This window comes from Abramis brama (genome assembly GCF_963993115.1).
Source record: "Abramis brama genome assembly, chromosome: 16".
Taxonomy (NCBI): Eukaryota; Metazoa; Chordata; class Actinopteri; order Cypriniformes; family Leuciscidae; genus Abramis; species Abramis brama.
Genome location: NC_139978.1, coordinates 28142148 through 28160733, shown reverse-complemented (window position 1 = coordinate 28160733; position 18586 = coordinate 28142148). Strand labels below are relative to the sequence as shown.

At 37.9% G+C, this 18586-nt stretch overlaps 1 protein-coding gene across 1 annotated transcript in view; it reads right to left on the bottom strand.

Annotated features, from left to right (window-relative positions):
- Positions 1-229: 229 nt before the first annotated feature.
- Positions 230-18586, bottom strand: part of eps15 (epidermal growth factor receptor pathway substrate 15) — a 34087-nt gene continuing 15730 nt past the window's right edge. Inside the window, exons 14-25 of the mRNA XM_084086439.1 lie at positions 15629-15790; positions 15072-15269; positions 13584-13967; positions 13385-13477; positions 13081-13183; positions 11163-11207; positions 10759-11078; positions 10232-10304; positions 9274-9344; positions 9021-9150; positions 8718-8902; positions 230-2748 (exon numbers count right to left, since the gene is read on the bottom strand). Of these exons, the coding sequence (XP_083942565.1) occupies positions 2608-2748; positions 8718-8902; positions 9021-9150; positions 9274-9344; positions 10232-10304; positions 10759-11078; positions 11163-11207; positions 13081-13183; positions 13385-13477; positions 13584-13967; positions 15072-15269; positions 15629-15790 (1905 nt within the window). The 3' untranslated portion in view covers positions 230-2607. The remainder of the gene's footprint in view (positions 2749-8717; positions 8903-9020; positions 9151-9273; positions 9345-10231; positions 10305-10758; positions 11079-11162; positions 11208-13080; positions 13184-13384; positions 13478-13583; positions 13968-15071; positions 15270-15628; positions 15791-18586) is intronic.

Genomic DNA, 18586 nt, shown 5'->3' with positions numbered 1-18586 from the left:
AAAAAAAAAAAATGAACCTTTAACATTTAGTCTATCTCTTCTGAAAAAAACTGAGCAAAAATATTGATGTCTTATCCCACACTATAGACTTTCGTCCAATCAAATGTTTTCTTGAAGGTTAATGTTCCTCCCATAAAACCCACCAGCCACCATGTAAATACAACATATGGGACTTTTCTTGTAAACAGACAATTACAACACACCGATAATAGAAAAAGAAGAATGATCATTTACTTTTAATAGTTTAATATTTATTTTGTTTTAATTACATGTTATTTAACATATTTAAACAACTGCCTCCAATAAAGGGGCTTTAAAAAATAAAATACAATTAGCCTGTTCTTAAAAGGCAGACAGTGGCCAACATATGAGTGGTTTTCTTTTAGAGGCACACAAAGCTTATACATACATACATACATACATACATACATGATCAACAACAGACAGAGCATAAGATAGCTTTTATTAATACGATAAAAGATAAGCAGCCATAAACAGAAGGACAAACATCGGTTTGAAATGAGTCAATGAGTGTGAACGTATTTTTAATGCTGTATTTCTTTCTAAACAGACAGTAGGCCTAATGCTCCAAATCTTCATAAATTGCATGTAAATGCAGTGTTGGCCAGAAGAAAGCCAGGTAAGACACAAAGCTTTCTATTCCCTTCTATCATTACTTTTTTACCTCTGCCACATATTTCTGTGCCCAAAACCAAGCTAGATTCCTGAACCAAACATGTTAAATGTCAAAGGGCAATACTGGGGGAAAACAATCTGGAAAAGCATTCAAAAAGAAGCACATTCTTCCATTTCAGATGCTTTCATAAAGTCTGTGTGAGTGGACGTCTTCACAAAGCACATCTATTGTAGTCACTGAAGACTATGAAGCCCATGAGACTGAACCTTGAGAGCAGGTTCTCATCTTTCAAGGCAGAGTGTGCTGAAAAGTCTCAGTGGGTCCACCTTCTGGTGAAACTACATTCATACAACTGAAATGGTTATGACATCTTGCAAATATATTAATAATTGCATTGAAACTATGTTTAAATTCACTGCCTGTAAAGACAATTTGTGCATATGAATACCAACTGGGCACTATTGATCCCTAGAGAGTGTTAAAAGTGTCTTTTAAACTGTGGCAGTGACTGAATGTTGTGTCGAGATGAATACAAGGACATGATCGTTCTTATATCCTAATTGACACTGAAAACATTGCATTGGAGTATTAAGGGTGCTTTTGAGAAGAATAATGCTATGGAACTATTAACAAGATCATATTATTGTCTTGATTCTCACTCCGAGGTAAGGCTGAACAGGTAGGCACTAGAAAAGATATCACAGCCTGATTTAACATGGCTCGATTTTTATATACATTTAAATGTACTCGTAAAATTAGCTTTATGGACCTCTGATAAGATTTGCTTCTCTTTTTGTGCCACAATATATTTTTTAAATCATCTTTGATCATATTTCTTAAGCATTTGTCATTAGGAATAAGACAGAAGGGACATTTTTATGAAGCAAACTTCCTATAGCTTTTTTTTGTTGATAAAATAGAATATGTATTAGGATATGAATGCACTGTGGTACAAGATTACTGGCAAACAATTCACAAATATGTACATTTTATTATTTATAACAGCTATTTATAAATTTGCAATGTCAAATAACGACTCTTAGTAGTTTGTCAAGATTTTGATTCTTCAAAAAGACAATGAGTCTGAGTAAAGTATAAATGCTGTACTGTAAGATTATAAAGATAAAACGGCGGTTGCACGGTTGTTCTTTTCTAGATTTCATCAGTGTCCTCTTTTAGTAGGGTAGAAATTCAGTTCCAGTAGTGGTTTACGGAAGCTGATAACGTCACCAAGCAACTCAGCCTCTTTTACAACTGAAATCCACATATCAGGTCGCAGTTATGAGGTTTTATGGCTTGTGGGATATGTTCCTGAGAGTAGACAGACAAGCCCACAATAAAAACCTCTTGTGTCCGAGAACTATTGCTGAAACTTTGAAACGAAGCGAATGAAGCTGCCCAGTTCGGCTGCTTGTAAACTTTGAATGAATGTGGTAATATTGGCCAAAAAAAAAGGAAGCAAATGAATCTCCATACACTCCACGTCACAGAATTAAATAAATTCACTGCATTGGTGACCTTATAGTCATTCGAAAATTAACTTCAAATAGTTGGGGATAGATTTGTTCAGAAACACTTGTTCAATTATATTGAACTGGACATCAGATCTTAAAAAGAAAAAAAGGTTTTTAGTACATGTGCTATTGATTAAGTCGTAGTCACATGGATTTGAAACGGTCTAAAGCGGTAGATTACTGGAGGTCTCCTGATTTGAGGTTATCTAAAATCAAAAGGGAGTCACGCCAGAGCTTTCAAGCCACATAGGCTGCAATGAGTCTGTTACCTTTTCCTCCATCTTGACTTGGCCTTCATACATTATCCAGCCAAACGGACACCGGGAGAACTCAGTGGACATTCAGAAGGAGCTGGAATCCTAGATGATTATCAAGTGGCTGGATGTGGAGGTGGAAGGATTCTGCTAATTCTGCTCCTTTCCCTCCTTGTAAATGTGGCATTGCATCCAGCTTGGGTCAGGACAGCTCGGATTTGCTGAGGGCTATCGCCAGCTCCAGATCCTCCTGCTCCTGCTGGGTCAGACGAGCCACACGCTCCCTCTCTTCTCTCTCACTCTCCCGCTTCACCCACTCTATCATGTCCTCCTCTGTGGGGTACTGCTCCACACACACATACACACACACCATAACCCCATCAGACACCCTAGTTTAAAGTAATATTTCTCAATTTTATCAGACTAAACTAACAAACAATCTAAAGAAGTGGGGTCATGCAAGGATTACAGAGTGTAAACAATGCGCTTTTTAAATGTAACAACTTTAAATGTTCAAAGAGTGGAGTTAAAGGCACAGTATGTAAGTTTCACCACTTGAGGCAACTTATTCAAAACAATAAAGGCGTAGCTTGATGGCGCCGTGAATGAGTGTGGAATCATGGGAGGTGTCGTCTTCACCTCCACAGCCGACGGAAAGCAATCTGACGGGAAATCGCGTTAATGGATGAGCTCATGTATTAAAGTTTTATTAACGTTACTGTGGTATGAAGATAGCTGTTTTTATTATGCTTAAATGCCGCAGTCGGCCGCTGCCGCTCCTTTCATTTGTTGTTTATGCATATTTTACGATTAAAGTTACGTTTAACGTTCACCTCCTTGTTCCCTGAACTTGAACTTTGTTACAGTTACGTTTGATCACCTAAATTCACATTATTTTAATTAATTTGAATGAAACAGCTGCAAGTGCTGAATTACTACCCATACAGGCCACTTTATTTGAATAATTAAAATTGTGGGGTAACACAGCGCTGTTTTACTTGGTGTCTTGGATTTGAGTGTGTTGAGAGTTATGTTAACGTTACTCTGTGCGTTCGCTCGGTGGCTGGTATCAGCACACTGCAGTAAGCTAGATTGGTATTAGAATATCAGGTTAATAAAAGCTGAATGACTTGTGTTGCTAAATGGCATGCAATTCATTTTTAAATATATTGTATGGTGGAGAAAATGCTGTATTACTGTTACTACAAATAAAGCTCTTTCTGATTATGCGGTTAGCCACTTCACAAAACAGTGTTGTCTGATTTACTTTTTGGGCACAAACATATTATTCAAGGACGCGGTAAATCAAGAAAACAAGAGATTCAAACAATAAGGCTCACTGTGTTGAGCTATATAGCAATGATTAGTTTTCTGTCTATAAAGGTATCCAAGCAGTTGCTCACCTGTCTACTAAAACAAATAATATATAAAAGCGTCTTTGGTGACAAGGGTAACGCAGATATGACGCAACGACACAGGATGTTTCACTGGTTAAAAAAGGTGCATTTCTCTGGAATTAAACATTGTTGGAAACATTTGGGATAATGTAAGTACACAAGTCAACAAAATATATTACATTGTTTTAGTGGTTTTTGGATATTTTAATCCAAAAATCTTACATATTGTGCCTTTAAAGACTATTAAGTTTGAGTTAATGCTGCAACATTCAAAAGTCTGTTAACCCTTGTGCATTGTTTAAATTTACTACCTTTCGTTATGTTAGTGGCTGAAAACAGCCACTACTTTAAACTGCTGTAAAAATGTATCAGATAAATATTTTTTTCAATTTTTTTTGCATAAATCTATTAATCAACCTCAGTCCTGCTCAAAAATACTAAATGTTTAAAAAAAATTCAGGATTTTAACTCTTTAATTGCCAAATTCGTAAATGATGTCACTGATTTGGGGGAAAAAAAACACAAAATGACAAATTTTCAATATAAAATGTGATTGTGGACTGGATTTTTTTTTACCTTTTATCACAGTCTTGGACATGTCAAAGATTAGAAACAACATTGGTTTTGATGCATTGTTAGTTTTTGTGCAGCATGAGATTTTAACTTTTTCTCCCTCATTTACTGTTCGTGGCTGTTTTTGCCCCATTGACTTCCATTATAACCACATTTTTTGATTGCAAAGCCATGACACCATATAATCATGCATTTTTGATTGTTGGTGGTTTTCCCTGTTGGGAAGAGGTAAAATTTGTAATTTTTACTGTTGATAACTAGGTGGAACCATTAACCCTTTAGATAGGCCTGTGCAAAAAAAAGCTTAGTTTCTGGCTTTTACATGGAGTATTATGGAGTTTATATGGAGTATAAAAGCATAATAAAGTGTGTGTGTGTGTGTGTGTGTGTGTGTGTGTGAACTCACCTTGATGCATCTGAGAAAATCAAAATATGCACCTCAGCTCTCAGAACTACATGGAGTAAACAAAAACAAAGTAAGTGTATTTATGCATCTGCTGCCTTTTGATGGTGAGAAATGCAGACTAAACAAAAACAAAGCAAGTGGATTTAAACGCGTGCATGCAAGCCTGCTGCTCATTTGATGGTGAGAAGAGCAGCAAGCAACATGAGAAAGGGCTTGACTTGTAGTGAAGTTTTAGAGATGATTATGCAGCCTGACCCCTCCAGCGAGCTGCATGATGTATCGTCTTCTCCCTCTGACACCACAGACTCAGGAGAGTCAGATCCTGATTTGGATGTGGCACCCTCATCATCCTCTCTAGCTTCCACTGAAGGCGAGGAGGATTCGGAGGATCCTGGATCTGGGTAGATTGGGAGAAACGGCGAAGTGTGGTTTTCCACTAACGCGGAGACAACTCCCTTTCTTCAGCCTGCCAGATGCGTGACTCCAGGGCCGACGCGTTATGCCATCGCAAAGGTCCAGAACATGGATTCCGTGTTCAATCTGTTTTTTATGGAGGAGATGATTGACCTCATTGTCAGCATGACTTGCGTCAACACATACATGTTTGTACAGTCATACAAACATGTATGACTATGCTTTGCGATGGCATAGCGCGTCGGCCCTGGAGTCACGCCTCTGGCAGGCTGAAGAAAGGGAGTTGTCTCCGCGTTAGTGGAAAACCACACTTCGCCGTTTCTCCCAATCTACCCAGATCCAGGATCCTCCGAATCCTCCTCGCCTTCAGTGGAAGCTAGAGAGGATGATGAGGGTGCCACATCCAAATCAGGATCTGACTCTCCTGAGTCTGTGGTGTCAGAGGGGGAAGACGATACATCATGCAGCTCGCTGGAGGGGTCAGGCTGCATAATCATCTCTAAAACTTCACTACAAGTCAAGCCCTTTCTCATGTTGCTTGCTGCTCTTCTCACCATCAAATGAGCAGCAGGCTTGCATGCACGCGTTTAAATCCACTTGCTTTGTTTTTGTTTAGTCTGCATTTCTCACCATCAAAAGGCAGCAGATGCATAAATACACTTACTTTGTTTTTGTTTACTCCATGTAGTTCTGAGAGCTGAGGTGCATATTTTGATTTTCTCAGACATCAAGGTGAGTTCACACACACACACACACACACACACACACACACACACACACACACACACACACAAACACACACTTTATTATGCTATTATACTCCATATAAACTCCATATAACTCCATGTAAAAGCCAGAAACTAAGCTTTTTTTTGCACAGGCCTATCTAAAGGGTTAATGGTGCCACCTGGTTATCAACAGTAAAAATTACAAATTTTACCTCTTCCCAACAGGGAAAACCACCAACAATCAAAAATGCATAATTATATGGTGTCATGACTTTGCAATCAAAAAATGTGGTTATAATGGAAGTCAATGGGGCAAAAACAGCCACGAACAGTAAATGAGGGAGAAAAAGTTAAAATCTGATGCTGCACAAAAACTAACAATGCATCAAAACCAATGTTGTTTCTAATCTTTGACATGTCCAAGACTGTGATAAAAGGTAAAAAAAAATCCAGTCCACAATCACATTTTATATTGAAAATGAGTCATTTTGTGTGTGTTTTTTCCCAAATCAGTGACATCATTTACGAATTTGGCAATTAAAGAGTTAAAATCCTGAATTTTTTTTAAACATTTAGTATTTTTGAGCAGGACTGAGGTTGATTAATAGATTTATGCAAAAAAAATTGAAAAAAATATTTATCTGATATATTTTTACAGCAGTTTAAAGTAGTGGCTGTTTTCAGCCACAAACATAACGAAAGGGTAGTAAATTTGCCCACAGTGTACTGTTGAGTTTTTGAAAAATTTCAAAGCATTTTCCCAAAATATGTGTCAAAATAAGATTTGTCACCAAAAATCATTCCATTTGCTGAAACACAGAGAAAGTTATGGCCAAATTTAGACTAAAAAATACCCCATAGTGGATGAAAACATCCCCAACAGCACATAAGGGTTAAAGATTACATAAAACAGTTTTATGTAACTATACAAATGATATATCTTTCCTTTAATCTACTTAAAGGAATAGTTCACCCAAACAATGAAAAGTCTGTCATTATTTACTCAGCATATGGTCATTAAGGACAGCTGGGGGAACAAATCTATTTGATTTTAATTTAATATAATTATTTATAATAATCTTTTCTCTTTTTTCCTCCAAAAAAGTTTACTATTGGGTGAACTATTCCTTTAGGTGTTGTTTGGTCAATGTCAACACCAACCATCTAGAACTGCACATTCACAAATCCAAAGACTAAATGTACAGTGTCTTAAATATCAGAAGGATTACAGAGCAAAAAAAAAAAAAACTTAATATGGAAACATTAGGGGAGAAAAAAAAAACAGTGGTAATGTGGTACAGCTACTGACACAGGAGGATGGGAGATATGAAAAGTGTGCCATGATGCAATCCATAAAGCCTCTCAGCTAACATCGGCTCACAAGCCAGCTGACACATGAGACTTCATATAAAAAATGTTATGTGTTACTAAAGGGCTCTTTATTTTTGCATCTGCTATTATCACTGATTAAATAAGTTTTTTAAAAAAACAGATCACTCACAAAATGCAAATATAGTCACCAAGGTTTCAACAAACTCACAAAATTCGAAAATGTTGTGTTCTTCAGAATAAATCCTTATGGGTTTGAAATGGTACAAAAGTGAGTAAATAATGACTAATGAATAATAAACTTGACTTTTTTAGCTAACTGTTTATATACTAAACTACAAGTTTTTTGACATCCATTTTGGGTGAGTTTTCTCTTAAACAAGTCTGATGTACTCATGTGTGAAAGCCTGGATTGCTCATATAGCCCATCATGCAGAACATGCAGGTATTTCCCACAGATGTGGACAACCATGGATGGAGAGATGAAATCACAACTATTAGCTGGTAAGCATATCAACACAGAGAACACCATAACATAACAACGCAACTAATCTCTTGATGTCTCTTCATTTGTAATGAGTTGTTTTAAAATATCAGAGAAATGCCATCATAAAGCTTAATTTATGTGATGCATCATCTGATAAGGAAAGCTCACAGTGGGAAAATCTGAGAAGACAAATTCTTTAATTTTTAATTAAAAAAATAATAAAACAGAAAGGAGCCAACAAATACTGTCGGCATCCTAGCTGATTATTTTATTTAGCATATTGTCTGTACATAAACAAAACAGACTATCTCTTCTAAAAAAAAAAAAAAAGATGGTGCAGAGAATCGTGGGATGTAGATGGAACCAGGAAGTGTTCAACCAATGAATGAGAAGGAACAGCCCGATAAGACAGGTAGACAGTGATTAGTTTGTGCAATGCAAGGTAAGGCAAGGCAAATCAGTGAACCAAGATATGGCAGGGCAATGAACGTGCAAGATGGAATCAAGCCTCAACCAATGGTGGAGAACATGACAAAAGAACACAAGGGGTAAAACAGCCAAGAGCAAGCAGCCCCGCCTCTCCATCCACAGCCAGTGAGAACTTACGCATGATGTTAGGAATATTGTGATGTCGTAAATACGTAGATTTCAACATTTAAATACATTCATTTTGTAAATTAGTTAGGTTTTAATAGAAGTTTTTAATAGAAGCATAAGCCTGGATTCAGTTTGACTATTAGAGCAGATAAATAAAGCCCATCTATATTTACAAAAAAGCATTACATAAAAATGACAAGGCTTTGTGGCTTTTCACAAACAGATGGTAAAGCAGAGTCATCGAAATATTGAATTATGAGCATTTCTTTCCAGGAAAACCAAATGAAAAGGGCTGTGAGGGGTCGAGAGGTCAAGGCTGCTGCATGGCGGAGGTGAAATGTCAGGGTTCACTACTGGGGATCAGGACGGGGAGGAGCTCACTTTATCAAAGCTGGCGAATCGGTTGGGGTCACATGGGGCTTGGTGGGGCGAGGAAGGGGCGAAGGGGTCTGGTACCGAGTCTTTAGCGGGAAGGGATGAGAACTCTCCAGAACCCTGCGCCTTGAACAGACCACGCCTCTGAAACGACTCGGACGACTCCGATCGGTGGATGTTGGACCGCTTACCTTTAAGGACGCACACACACAGACAACACAGCACTCAGAAACGGGTGACAGAGTTGGCGTAAGAGAAAATGGTCTGAGGTTCATTCTGATGAAACACACAGAACAGGAACCAGCTCACCTGGGGGTGGTGGTGGAGGTCTGGTTGGTGTTCCGGTTTTGGGCGGTAATGCGGGAGGTACATCTGACTGAGCGTCCTCCGTAAATAAATTCTTGTTTGTGCTCGAGTCAAATGGATCGCTGCCATTAGACTGAAAGGCAAGAGGGAACTACATCAGCTGCAACCCACATTCAACTTGATTTAAATCATGCGGGTGAACTGATTGATAATAAAGCTGAAATACTGGGCTTCTGTTTAAGAGAAAAATCCTTACCTTTGCTAAACTGCTAAAGTCTGCAAAACCTTCTCCAAAAGTCTCATTGCCAAATACTGCAGCAAAGGGATCTGAAACAAGTCAAAACATATAAAACCACATGATGTATATCATTTGGATACAGTATTTGGGTACAGTACATCAGTTTTTTTTAAAGAAAGCTCTCTCAAATAATGGTTAAAACTATATAGTGAGTGAACCCTGAGAGATGGCACATTACTTTAATATTTAAAGATTAAAATTAACAACAGAACCCAAACTATTAAATTTAACTGTTATTTATTTTTTACACATAAATCAACATTCAAATAAAAACTGAGTAGTTTGCAAACATTAAAATTGCACATTAGGCAGTTTTTATATCAAATTTCTAATGACATTATTATGTTTCTACTCGAAATATAAACATTTAAATGATGGCTGTCAAAAAAATTGCTTTCATGACATTTATTCAAACATAAATTTAAATAATGAAGACATCACTAACAGGTTAAGTAAAAATATAATACATGTATATATGTAATATAGTGCATATATATTTATCAAAATGTTCCTCTCTAAAGCTATTCTATCTCTAGAGCTTCCCTGAGGTAAACGTTATGTGACATTGTTTACAAGCTGTTTTTATTGACATTTTTCTGTGGTTGAAATACTGATTAAGCGATTACATGAGAAATGATACAGTTTTTCGAGCAAAACGACATTTGTCTGAATTTGATAAAATTCACAATGTGTAAGCTGAGACTTTGTTTCATATCAAAAGTAATGAAGCACAAAATGTATTTTGTTATAGCATGGCAGGCGTGCTACAAATGTTTAATGAAATTTTGTTTGTGCATTAACAGAAAACAGACTAAAAAAAGATCAATCTTGGGATTTAAGAATTGATATCTGTTTATCAACATGAAGATTAAAATCAAGAAAACAACAGCCAACCCAGCCCTATAGCTTGATCTACCTGGGTCTGAGTTAGAGACCACCGTAGTTCCTCCTGGCGCAAAGGGATCATTGGCTGCTGCTGGTCCATCTCTCTGAAAGGAAAAAGAGCAAGAAAACAAAGTTTAACATCAAATTAAGTCAGTTCTTCAACTCATGCTAATAGCTTACTTTAGGGTTTGTACCACCAAAAATTAGGTATAAAATCATTCAAAATGCACCCAGCAGATTTTACAAAATCAAGTGTGACAGAAGCTGTAAAGAGTGCAAGTAACTGAACACATTGTAAGGCCAATTCACATTGCACCAACAGACACACTGAAACCAACGCGGACAATCACCAGATGTCACTTCTCAGGAATTCCATGACCTGACAAACGTTAATTAACCATGTTCAATCAACGAAAACAAGTGCCGACCAACGCTGACAGAGGACACTGATTTGACAAAACCCGACAAACTGTAAGTTGCTGCTGTTGGCCAGCATTGGTGCAGGGTGAATTGGTCTTTAATGAGATTTTAAAGAGAGTTTAGCTTTACAGCACTCACTACAGGAATATCTGATCCTCCAAACGGATCGTGTCCTGTGCCAGTCGAGCTGAAGGGATCAGAGTCCGCCAGGGCATCCATTTTGGAACCGAACAGATCTGAGTCTTGGATGTTACCACTACCAGAAGCAAATGGGTCTGGAGTGACTGCATTGGTGGTCCTGGATGTGAACGGATCAGGCTCTTTTGGGCCTGTGGTAGAGCTGAAAGGGTCAGATGAGCTGAAAGGATCTCCTGATGGGAAACCAACTGAAGACTGCTTGAAGAAGTTGTCTGCCGCAAATGGGTCTGTGCCTTTAAAAGGGTCCCCGCCGAAAGGATCTGGATAACAAAATAACATTTTAAAATTGGACTTGTGAATTGATATTTTGCAAACACACCCTAAGATGGTAAGAAAGTACTCACCTGAAACGTCAACTTTTGAGAAAGGGTCTTCAGGGAATGGATCACCTGCAAAAAGGAGTTTTATATAGGTTTACTAATTAATCGGTTAACTGATGCTTTTATTCAAAGCAACTAGCAGTGCACTTATTGCAAGGGCAATCTATAGCTGCACAATTAATCGCAATAAAACTGAAATTGTGAAGGCTTAGTGTGATTAATAGTCAGAGAGAAGAGTGGCACTGTGTTCTTTAAAGGTCCCCTATTATGCAAAATTCACTTTTGCATGCTGTTTGGACATAAATGTGTGTTGGCAGTGTGTGTACACAACCAGCCAATAGTGATAAAAATCCACTCACTCCTTTTTTATTAATCCCCATAATTCATCAGCAGTGTCTCCCAACGACCTGTTTTCAGAATGCTGTTTTAGTGACGTCACTAAGCACAGGCCCCGCCCACGAGTGTTGACAGACACTAGACCCGTCCTGATCGAGTTCACAGCTGCTGCACTGACGAGAATGTCTCCCAAGAGTTGTAGGTGTTGTGTGGCTGGATGTATTAATCCACATAGCACTCTCTATTTACTCCCGAAATCTGAGGCAGCCAAGACGAGGTGGAATTATTTTGTTTTTAAAGAAAATGCTCCCTCAACTCTACCGAAATTCGTTTATGTACTTGCGCACTTCTTATAACTTACTGTGTTTACTCAGCTCTTACGGTGATTTTCTGAAGTAAAACTGACGCTTCATCTTTTGTGTGATGTACAATAAACTTTATTAAACTCATCAGTATATGTTTGATCATCATTAGGACCTGGTCCGAAACAGCAGACTTGTAGGCTATTAATAATGGATACATACAAGCAGATGACAAATACGTTATAACCGTAATTAAACTACTAAACTAGACCTGTTCCATCTCTATACAGCACTCTGACTCTGTAGGCATTATTGTCCGACTCGAAATGAACACCGTTACTGAGAGTTTCTGATATTATCATCATTCCGTGAGATGAAATTGTCCTGAGAGACTGAGCGCGAGCTCATGAAGCTCCGCCCCCTGTGCCGTCCAGCAGCAGCTTATTTGCATTTAAAGGGCACACACTAAAACAGCGCGTTTTTCTGAGCCCCAAAAAATGACAATTTAAACATGCTGTAAAAAATTATCTGTTGGGTATTTTGAGCTAAAACTTCACATACACACTCTGGGGACATCAGAGACTTATTTTACATCTTGTGAAAAGGGGCATAATACGGGACCTTTAACATGCGAGCAGCTCATGATCTGGTGTCTTCAGTGTGTTGGAGCTGCAGCTCAGTTTGTAATAAATGCCGCTCCACATGAACTCATCTCTGTATGTGCTCAGAGTTTAGGTCGCTTATAACGTGCATTTGGGAACGCAATATGTGCCAAGCATCTTCCCAAACTTGTAATGAGTAGCACTGGCGAAAAGGTACTGCCAAAAGGGCTCACTAGGTTTCCGCCAAAATAAAAGCTGGAAAGTTTAATGGATTAAAATAAAGAAATTAAGACAGCCATAAATATTAGGATTGTAATTTTAAATTAGTACTGTAAAATAATAATTTTATGATTTCATTTGAAATTACAGTGAAATTACAATAGTAGTATTTCTTTAACACATTTAATATTAATTATTTTTTATTAAATATATTAAAAAATATATATTTCTATAATAATACTTATTTAATCATATTATTTAATATCTATTTTATACATATTTTTTATTCATATTTAGTTGAAATAGTTGGTATTATTAACTATTATTACTGTTAATAATAACATACCTGATATATAATAATTTTATATATAAACATTTGTGGCCAAATTGTGCAGCCCTATCAACAAACAAACATACATAGCATTGCATTTGAAAACACAAATTTTAGATTTTTGATGATTTTACTTTGTGTGCACATCTTACCGTCAGTAAAAGGGTCAGACACGAAAAAGTCAATCCCAGGACCACTGGGCGGTACTGTAACTGGCTGGGCAGCTTCCTTCTTCTCTGGCTCCACAGTCTCTGCCTATACATCACAAATCCATTAGAATAAACTTTTATTTGAATTTATTTATTATTACAGTGAAATCATAGAGATGCATATTCACAATTACAAAAAAACATGTTCTGTTCTAAATGTTAATGAAGGATTAATTAATATCCATTTATATAAAAATAATAAGTAATGGAAAAGGTCAACAATTATGATATGTCATAATCATTCAACCTTTGGGGTGCTGGAGGCAGGCTGCTCATCTGCCTTTTCCTTCTCGTCTTCTTTCTCTACCTCTGGCTCTGGGTTAGCTTGTGTTGTGCTTTCCTGAAACCAGAGTGGCATGAAAAGAAAGACATGCATGAAAACCTATTTGTAAATGTAATGTGAAAGTGACATTATAAAAAAAGCAATAACAGGAAGTGGTTCTGACCGTGTTCACTTGAGGCCAGGCCACAGCAGTGGATATGTCTGTGGAGAGCCCACTGCTATAAAGGTCACAGCTATAGAAGTCAGGTTGAGGCTCTTGCTCCTCTGGGCTGGTGGACGGCTCCTCTGCCTCGGACCCGAGCTGCTCCTCCACGACTCTGAGCTCCAGCGGCTCATCAAAGGACAACTGCTCCTCTTCTTGCTGGACTTTGTCCTCTTTGGGTTTCTCTGGCAGCTGTGCTGTAGGTTGAGGCCACAGTAGTTGCTCCGGCTGCTCAAGAGAGGCCACTGCTCCATTAACAAGCACTGGCTCCTCTAGGATTTTCCAGGTAAGCCGTGCAGTCACTTCTCTTTCCTCCGTTTTAAGCTCGGCTAATCGCTCCTGCTCCTACAGTAAACATCAACAGTGTGTGAATAAGAGATAATAAATGGAAATAAAGAAAAAAATAAAAAGACCAAACTTTTCAAAATATGTAAACAAAAGAGAGTGAAAGAGCAGAAAATGTTTAGCGAGAGAAAGCAGAAAACTTTCAGCTGAAAAAAAAAAAAAAAAAATGGATGATGCTCACGATTTCTTCTTTTAAAAATATCACTGCATTTGCAATGAAAAAAACATAAATGTTTATAAAACAGATATTTCCAGTTCTAAAACATGCTTGAATGAGCCATGTTTGAAGCCACTGCAAAAATTGTTTAACAAAAATAACAAAATAAAATGATTTATTATCATATAAGTCTTAGTCAGAATTATTGGCATCCTTAGTAATTATGAACAAAGAAACCTATGAAAATAAATCTGCATTGTTAATCCTTTTGACCTTTTATAAAAAAAAAAAAAAATCTAGCCTTTCATTGAAGTAAAATGGCTGAAAATGAGGGGGAAAACTCCTTATGAAATAAATGTTTTTCTCTAACACACATTGGCCACAATAGCACCCTTTTATTCAATACATTTTATAACCTCCTTTTTCCAAGATAACAGCTCTGAGTCTTGAGAGCTCTGAGAACACCTGACAAGACATCAGAGACCATTCCTCCAAACAGAACCTCTCCAGATCCTTCAAATTCCAAAGTCCATATTGATACACTCTCCACTTCAGTTTTCTGTAGGGTTCAGGACAGAGGACTGGAATGGCCATGGAAGAACCTTAATACACAGTGACCCATTGTTGTTTTGACTGAGGTTTTACATATTGTGATGGATAATTAAGGGAATTTGGCCTTATGTTCCTAGTCACCCTGGTGTGCTAAAAAAATTATAGATATAATGGAGAATATACTTCAGAGATATTTTACTCATTTTTGTTCTAATAATTCTAGTGTATTATAAAAAAAGATTTCCCCGCACATTTATTAGTTTAACTTTAATGAAAGGTTAGATTGTGTTTTTTAATGAAAGATCAAAAGGATAAACAATGCAGATTTAAGTTCAGAACCAGTAAATGTAGATATAAGTAAAGGTAACAAAGAAACAGATAAAAAGCTAACTAACCTGAGCAATCTGTGTGTGGGATTCTTTAACAGCATCCTCTAGGGGGCAGAGCTGAGCACGGGCAGACTGAACTTTATCTCCCAGTTGACGAGTCTCCTCCTGCAGATGGAGCAGTTCTTCTCGGGCCCTGGTCAACTCCTCCTCATAGTCACCGATTCTCTGCTCCTGCTCGGAGTGCTCCGTCTGCAATGACTGGATCTGGACACACACACACACAGGACAGAGAGCAGAAGAAAAGATCTGAGATCAGTTTACTTGAGGCTTTTAAATCAACTGCATTGAGAATGCATCTATATCCATTTAAATGTAATTGAGTAAGGTGTGACTTCTGCTGGACTGTGTCTCCATCTCTTTTCCTTTCCCCGGTCACATACATTACAAACATATGAAAACATCATGCAAAATAGCGAGTGAGATTAGGATTAGTGTGCGCAAGATCCATTCAAAATAGTATTCAAAGATGCCCAGATGTAAGAAATGTGCATGAGCGCATACTTTCTGGGCTGATATTACCCACAATACACACGTTTTATGCACAGGCTTTATTTCTCTCATACCAGTTGGCTCTCCTGGCTGCATTGTTGCTGTATGAGTCTGAGCTGGTCCTCTAGAGATCGTTTCTGCTCATCCAGCCTCTCCAGCTTCTCCTGCACTTCCTGTCGCTCCGCCTGCAGGTGGCTCAGTTCCTCTGACCCCTTCTGAACCTCCTCCTGCAGGTCCTGACAGAAAGAGAGAGAGAGGTCTTTATTGGTCTAATAAAAAAGCTAATCAACACTAACACCAGGGCAAAGAGCTCATGCTCTTAAAGATAAAACACTGGGGCGCAAGAAGATACAGAGATAGTGTGTAAACCAATTATATCTCACCAGCCAGAAAAGCCAAAGTAAACAGAAAGCAACATTGTGTTAGCAAAAGTAACAATAGCTTCACTCTGATAAATTCATCTCATCCTCAAACAAAGGATCTTTATTTTCTCAATGGCTGTTCCACTTTCATCACAGAAACGAAAAAGAACATTATACAAAAAAACTAATTCAATTCTGATCCTTGTAAAAACTGAAAGGGAAAGAAGTTGGGAACAGAAAGCATAAACAATGAAAACTGTAATGTTAGCCTCACGTAGCCAGACTTTTGACCATCAACTATGTCCTTGTCCAAAATGGCGCACTTAAAGTTGACTTGCGGTTTCATGGCCTTCACTTTCGCATGTCCATGAAATGAACAAAACCACAGTACATCCCATTGGACAGTTTATGATTTGTTTTCGCAGCCACCAAGTGGCCTTATGCTAAACTTACAATAATGCAGACTTCCAATCTGAATATTACCCAACAGCCCATGCGGAAAAGTGTAGACACGTAGGAGGACTATGAGCCCTGAGGGAAACAGGGCCATAATGTCTGGACCACACCGCAGCTTATTCTGGCCAAGAGCTGCCCACTTAAACAGGAAGAAAACATCAGAACAATATGTTAAGCAACTAACCAATTTGTTTTGTTTTCTTGCTGTTTAGAGGTGGGTTTATCTGAAATAGTTTATACCATAATAATAGACCAGTTTGGGACAAAACAATTTGTATGAATTGTATGAATGAGGCATATTGTAGAGCAGTCAGCTCAAGTTGAATATACAAATCATTTACAAAATGAGTAAATTTGCTTCTGTGGGCAACCAGTCTTGGGCTACAGGGTGATAGCTGCCAATGATAATCAATGTAGAAAAAAGTTGTGCAGCTTAATATTTTGGTGGAAATAGTGATAGTTTTTTTTTAGGATTCTTTGATGAATAGAAAGTTCAAAAGAATAACATTTATTTGAAATAGAAATCATTTGTAGCATTATAAAATGTCTTTACTGTCACTTTTTGATCACAATAATGTATCCTTGTGAATTAAAAAATATATATGAAAGTATTCATTTTGACATTTAAAAAAGTAATCAAAATTAGCAGTTCTTGATACAACAGAATCAGTAAATGGGTATACATACATTTAAACATTCAGAGTGGGTAGAGCCAGGCAATTAAATTGAAACTGATGTGCTGATTTTTATCAAATCGTGCTACTTTTGTGTGCGATATGGTCAATAAACAGCTGGCAGGTAAACCTGAGGCAGAACATTCTATAATGAATACTCTAGAACACTACAATGGAAATACAGTATATCTGACTGTAGAAAAGCAAAGGTTAAATACTGAGGACAAAGGTGCATGGCACATAAAGATGTCAAGTATAAGAAAAGAATCAGATCTGAAAAGAAAAGGATGACAAAAGACAGTAATTTCCACTGTCATTCACCTTCAGGTGCTATGAGAAACACTGGGCAGCTGTGAACAAGTGTGTCCTAAAAATAACAGGTCTACAGCTTTAGATCCAAGTAACAGCACAGGGTAAAGACGGAAGCCTTCACAAGTCTAATGCACAAATGTCTCCTCATCCAATCAGAGGCAGCGCTGGGAGCTGACAGCCCCCGAAATAGAATACATATTCATCATTCCAGGGTTTAAACACAGCAGAGGCACACACTGAAACTCACATTCTTATTTAATTATTCAGCGCCTGGAGCAGCCGACCAGCACCATGTGCTTCAAGGCTAATCTATTAAGACCCTAAACAAATATTGATTACATTCAGAATTTGTGAGAGGCCCTTGCTTGCTCTAATAGCTTACACTATTGATTTTGAATTATTTTAATGTTGCACCTTTGCATAAGTGAGATTGTTAATCTGTACTTCTTTTCTATGTATGGGCGTTCTTTTATTTAATGGACATCAATTGAACTGCCCTCTGCCTCTGAGGACTATAGTAATTCAAGAGCAAGATCCATTTTAATTGCTATTTATACAGGTAAGAGATCACAGGTGTCACAGGCACAATTTCAGATCCAAAAACGAAACAAAAACAGCATGATAAGTGGCCTTGTTTGATGACAGGAAAGGAGAACCGGGGACCAGCTGTGATTTAAATATGCCATCTAGTATCCATATGCACACACATATCAGGCTGCTTTCTCTTCCTGTATTCTTCTCACACACACACACACACACACACACACAATTGTTTTTCCGGCTCATTAGGCATCCATCTGTCAATGCATTTTAACACTAGTGCTGGAACGCTTCATTCACTTAATGAATGACCACATATTATAAGACTAAGCTGTACACATCTGAATCTGTACCTGGCAACTAAGTCAGCAGCCTACAGCGTCTTCCAGTCTACAAAAATGGCTTATTTTCAGATACATACAGGAAATTGAATTATCATACACCGTGGGAGAGAGCGAGAGAGAGAGCGAGAGAGAGAGAGAGAGAGAGAGAGAGAGAGAGAGAGAGAGAGAGAGAGAAGAGAGAAGAGAGAGAGACAGAGGACAGAGACAGAGAGAGAGAGAGAGAGAGAGAGAGAGAAGAGAGAGAGAGAGAGAGAGAGAAGAGAAAGAGAGAGAGAGAGACAGAGAGAGAGAGAGAGAGAGAGAGAGAGAGAGAGAGAAGAGAAAGAGAGAGAGAGAGAGAGAGA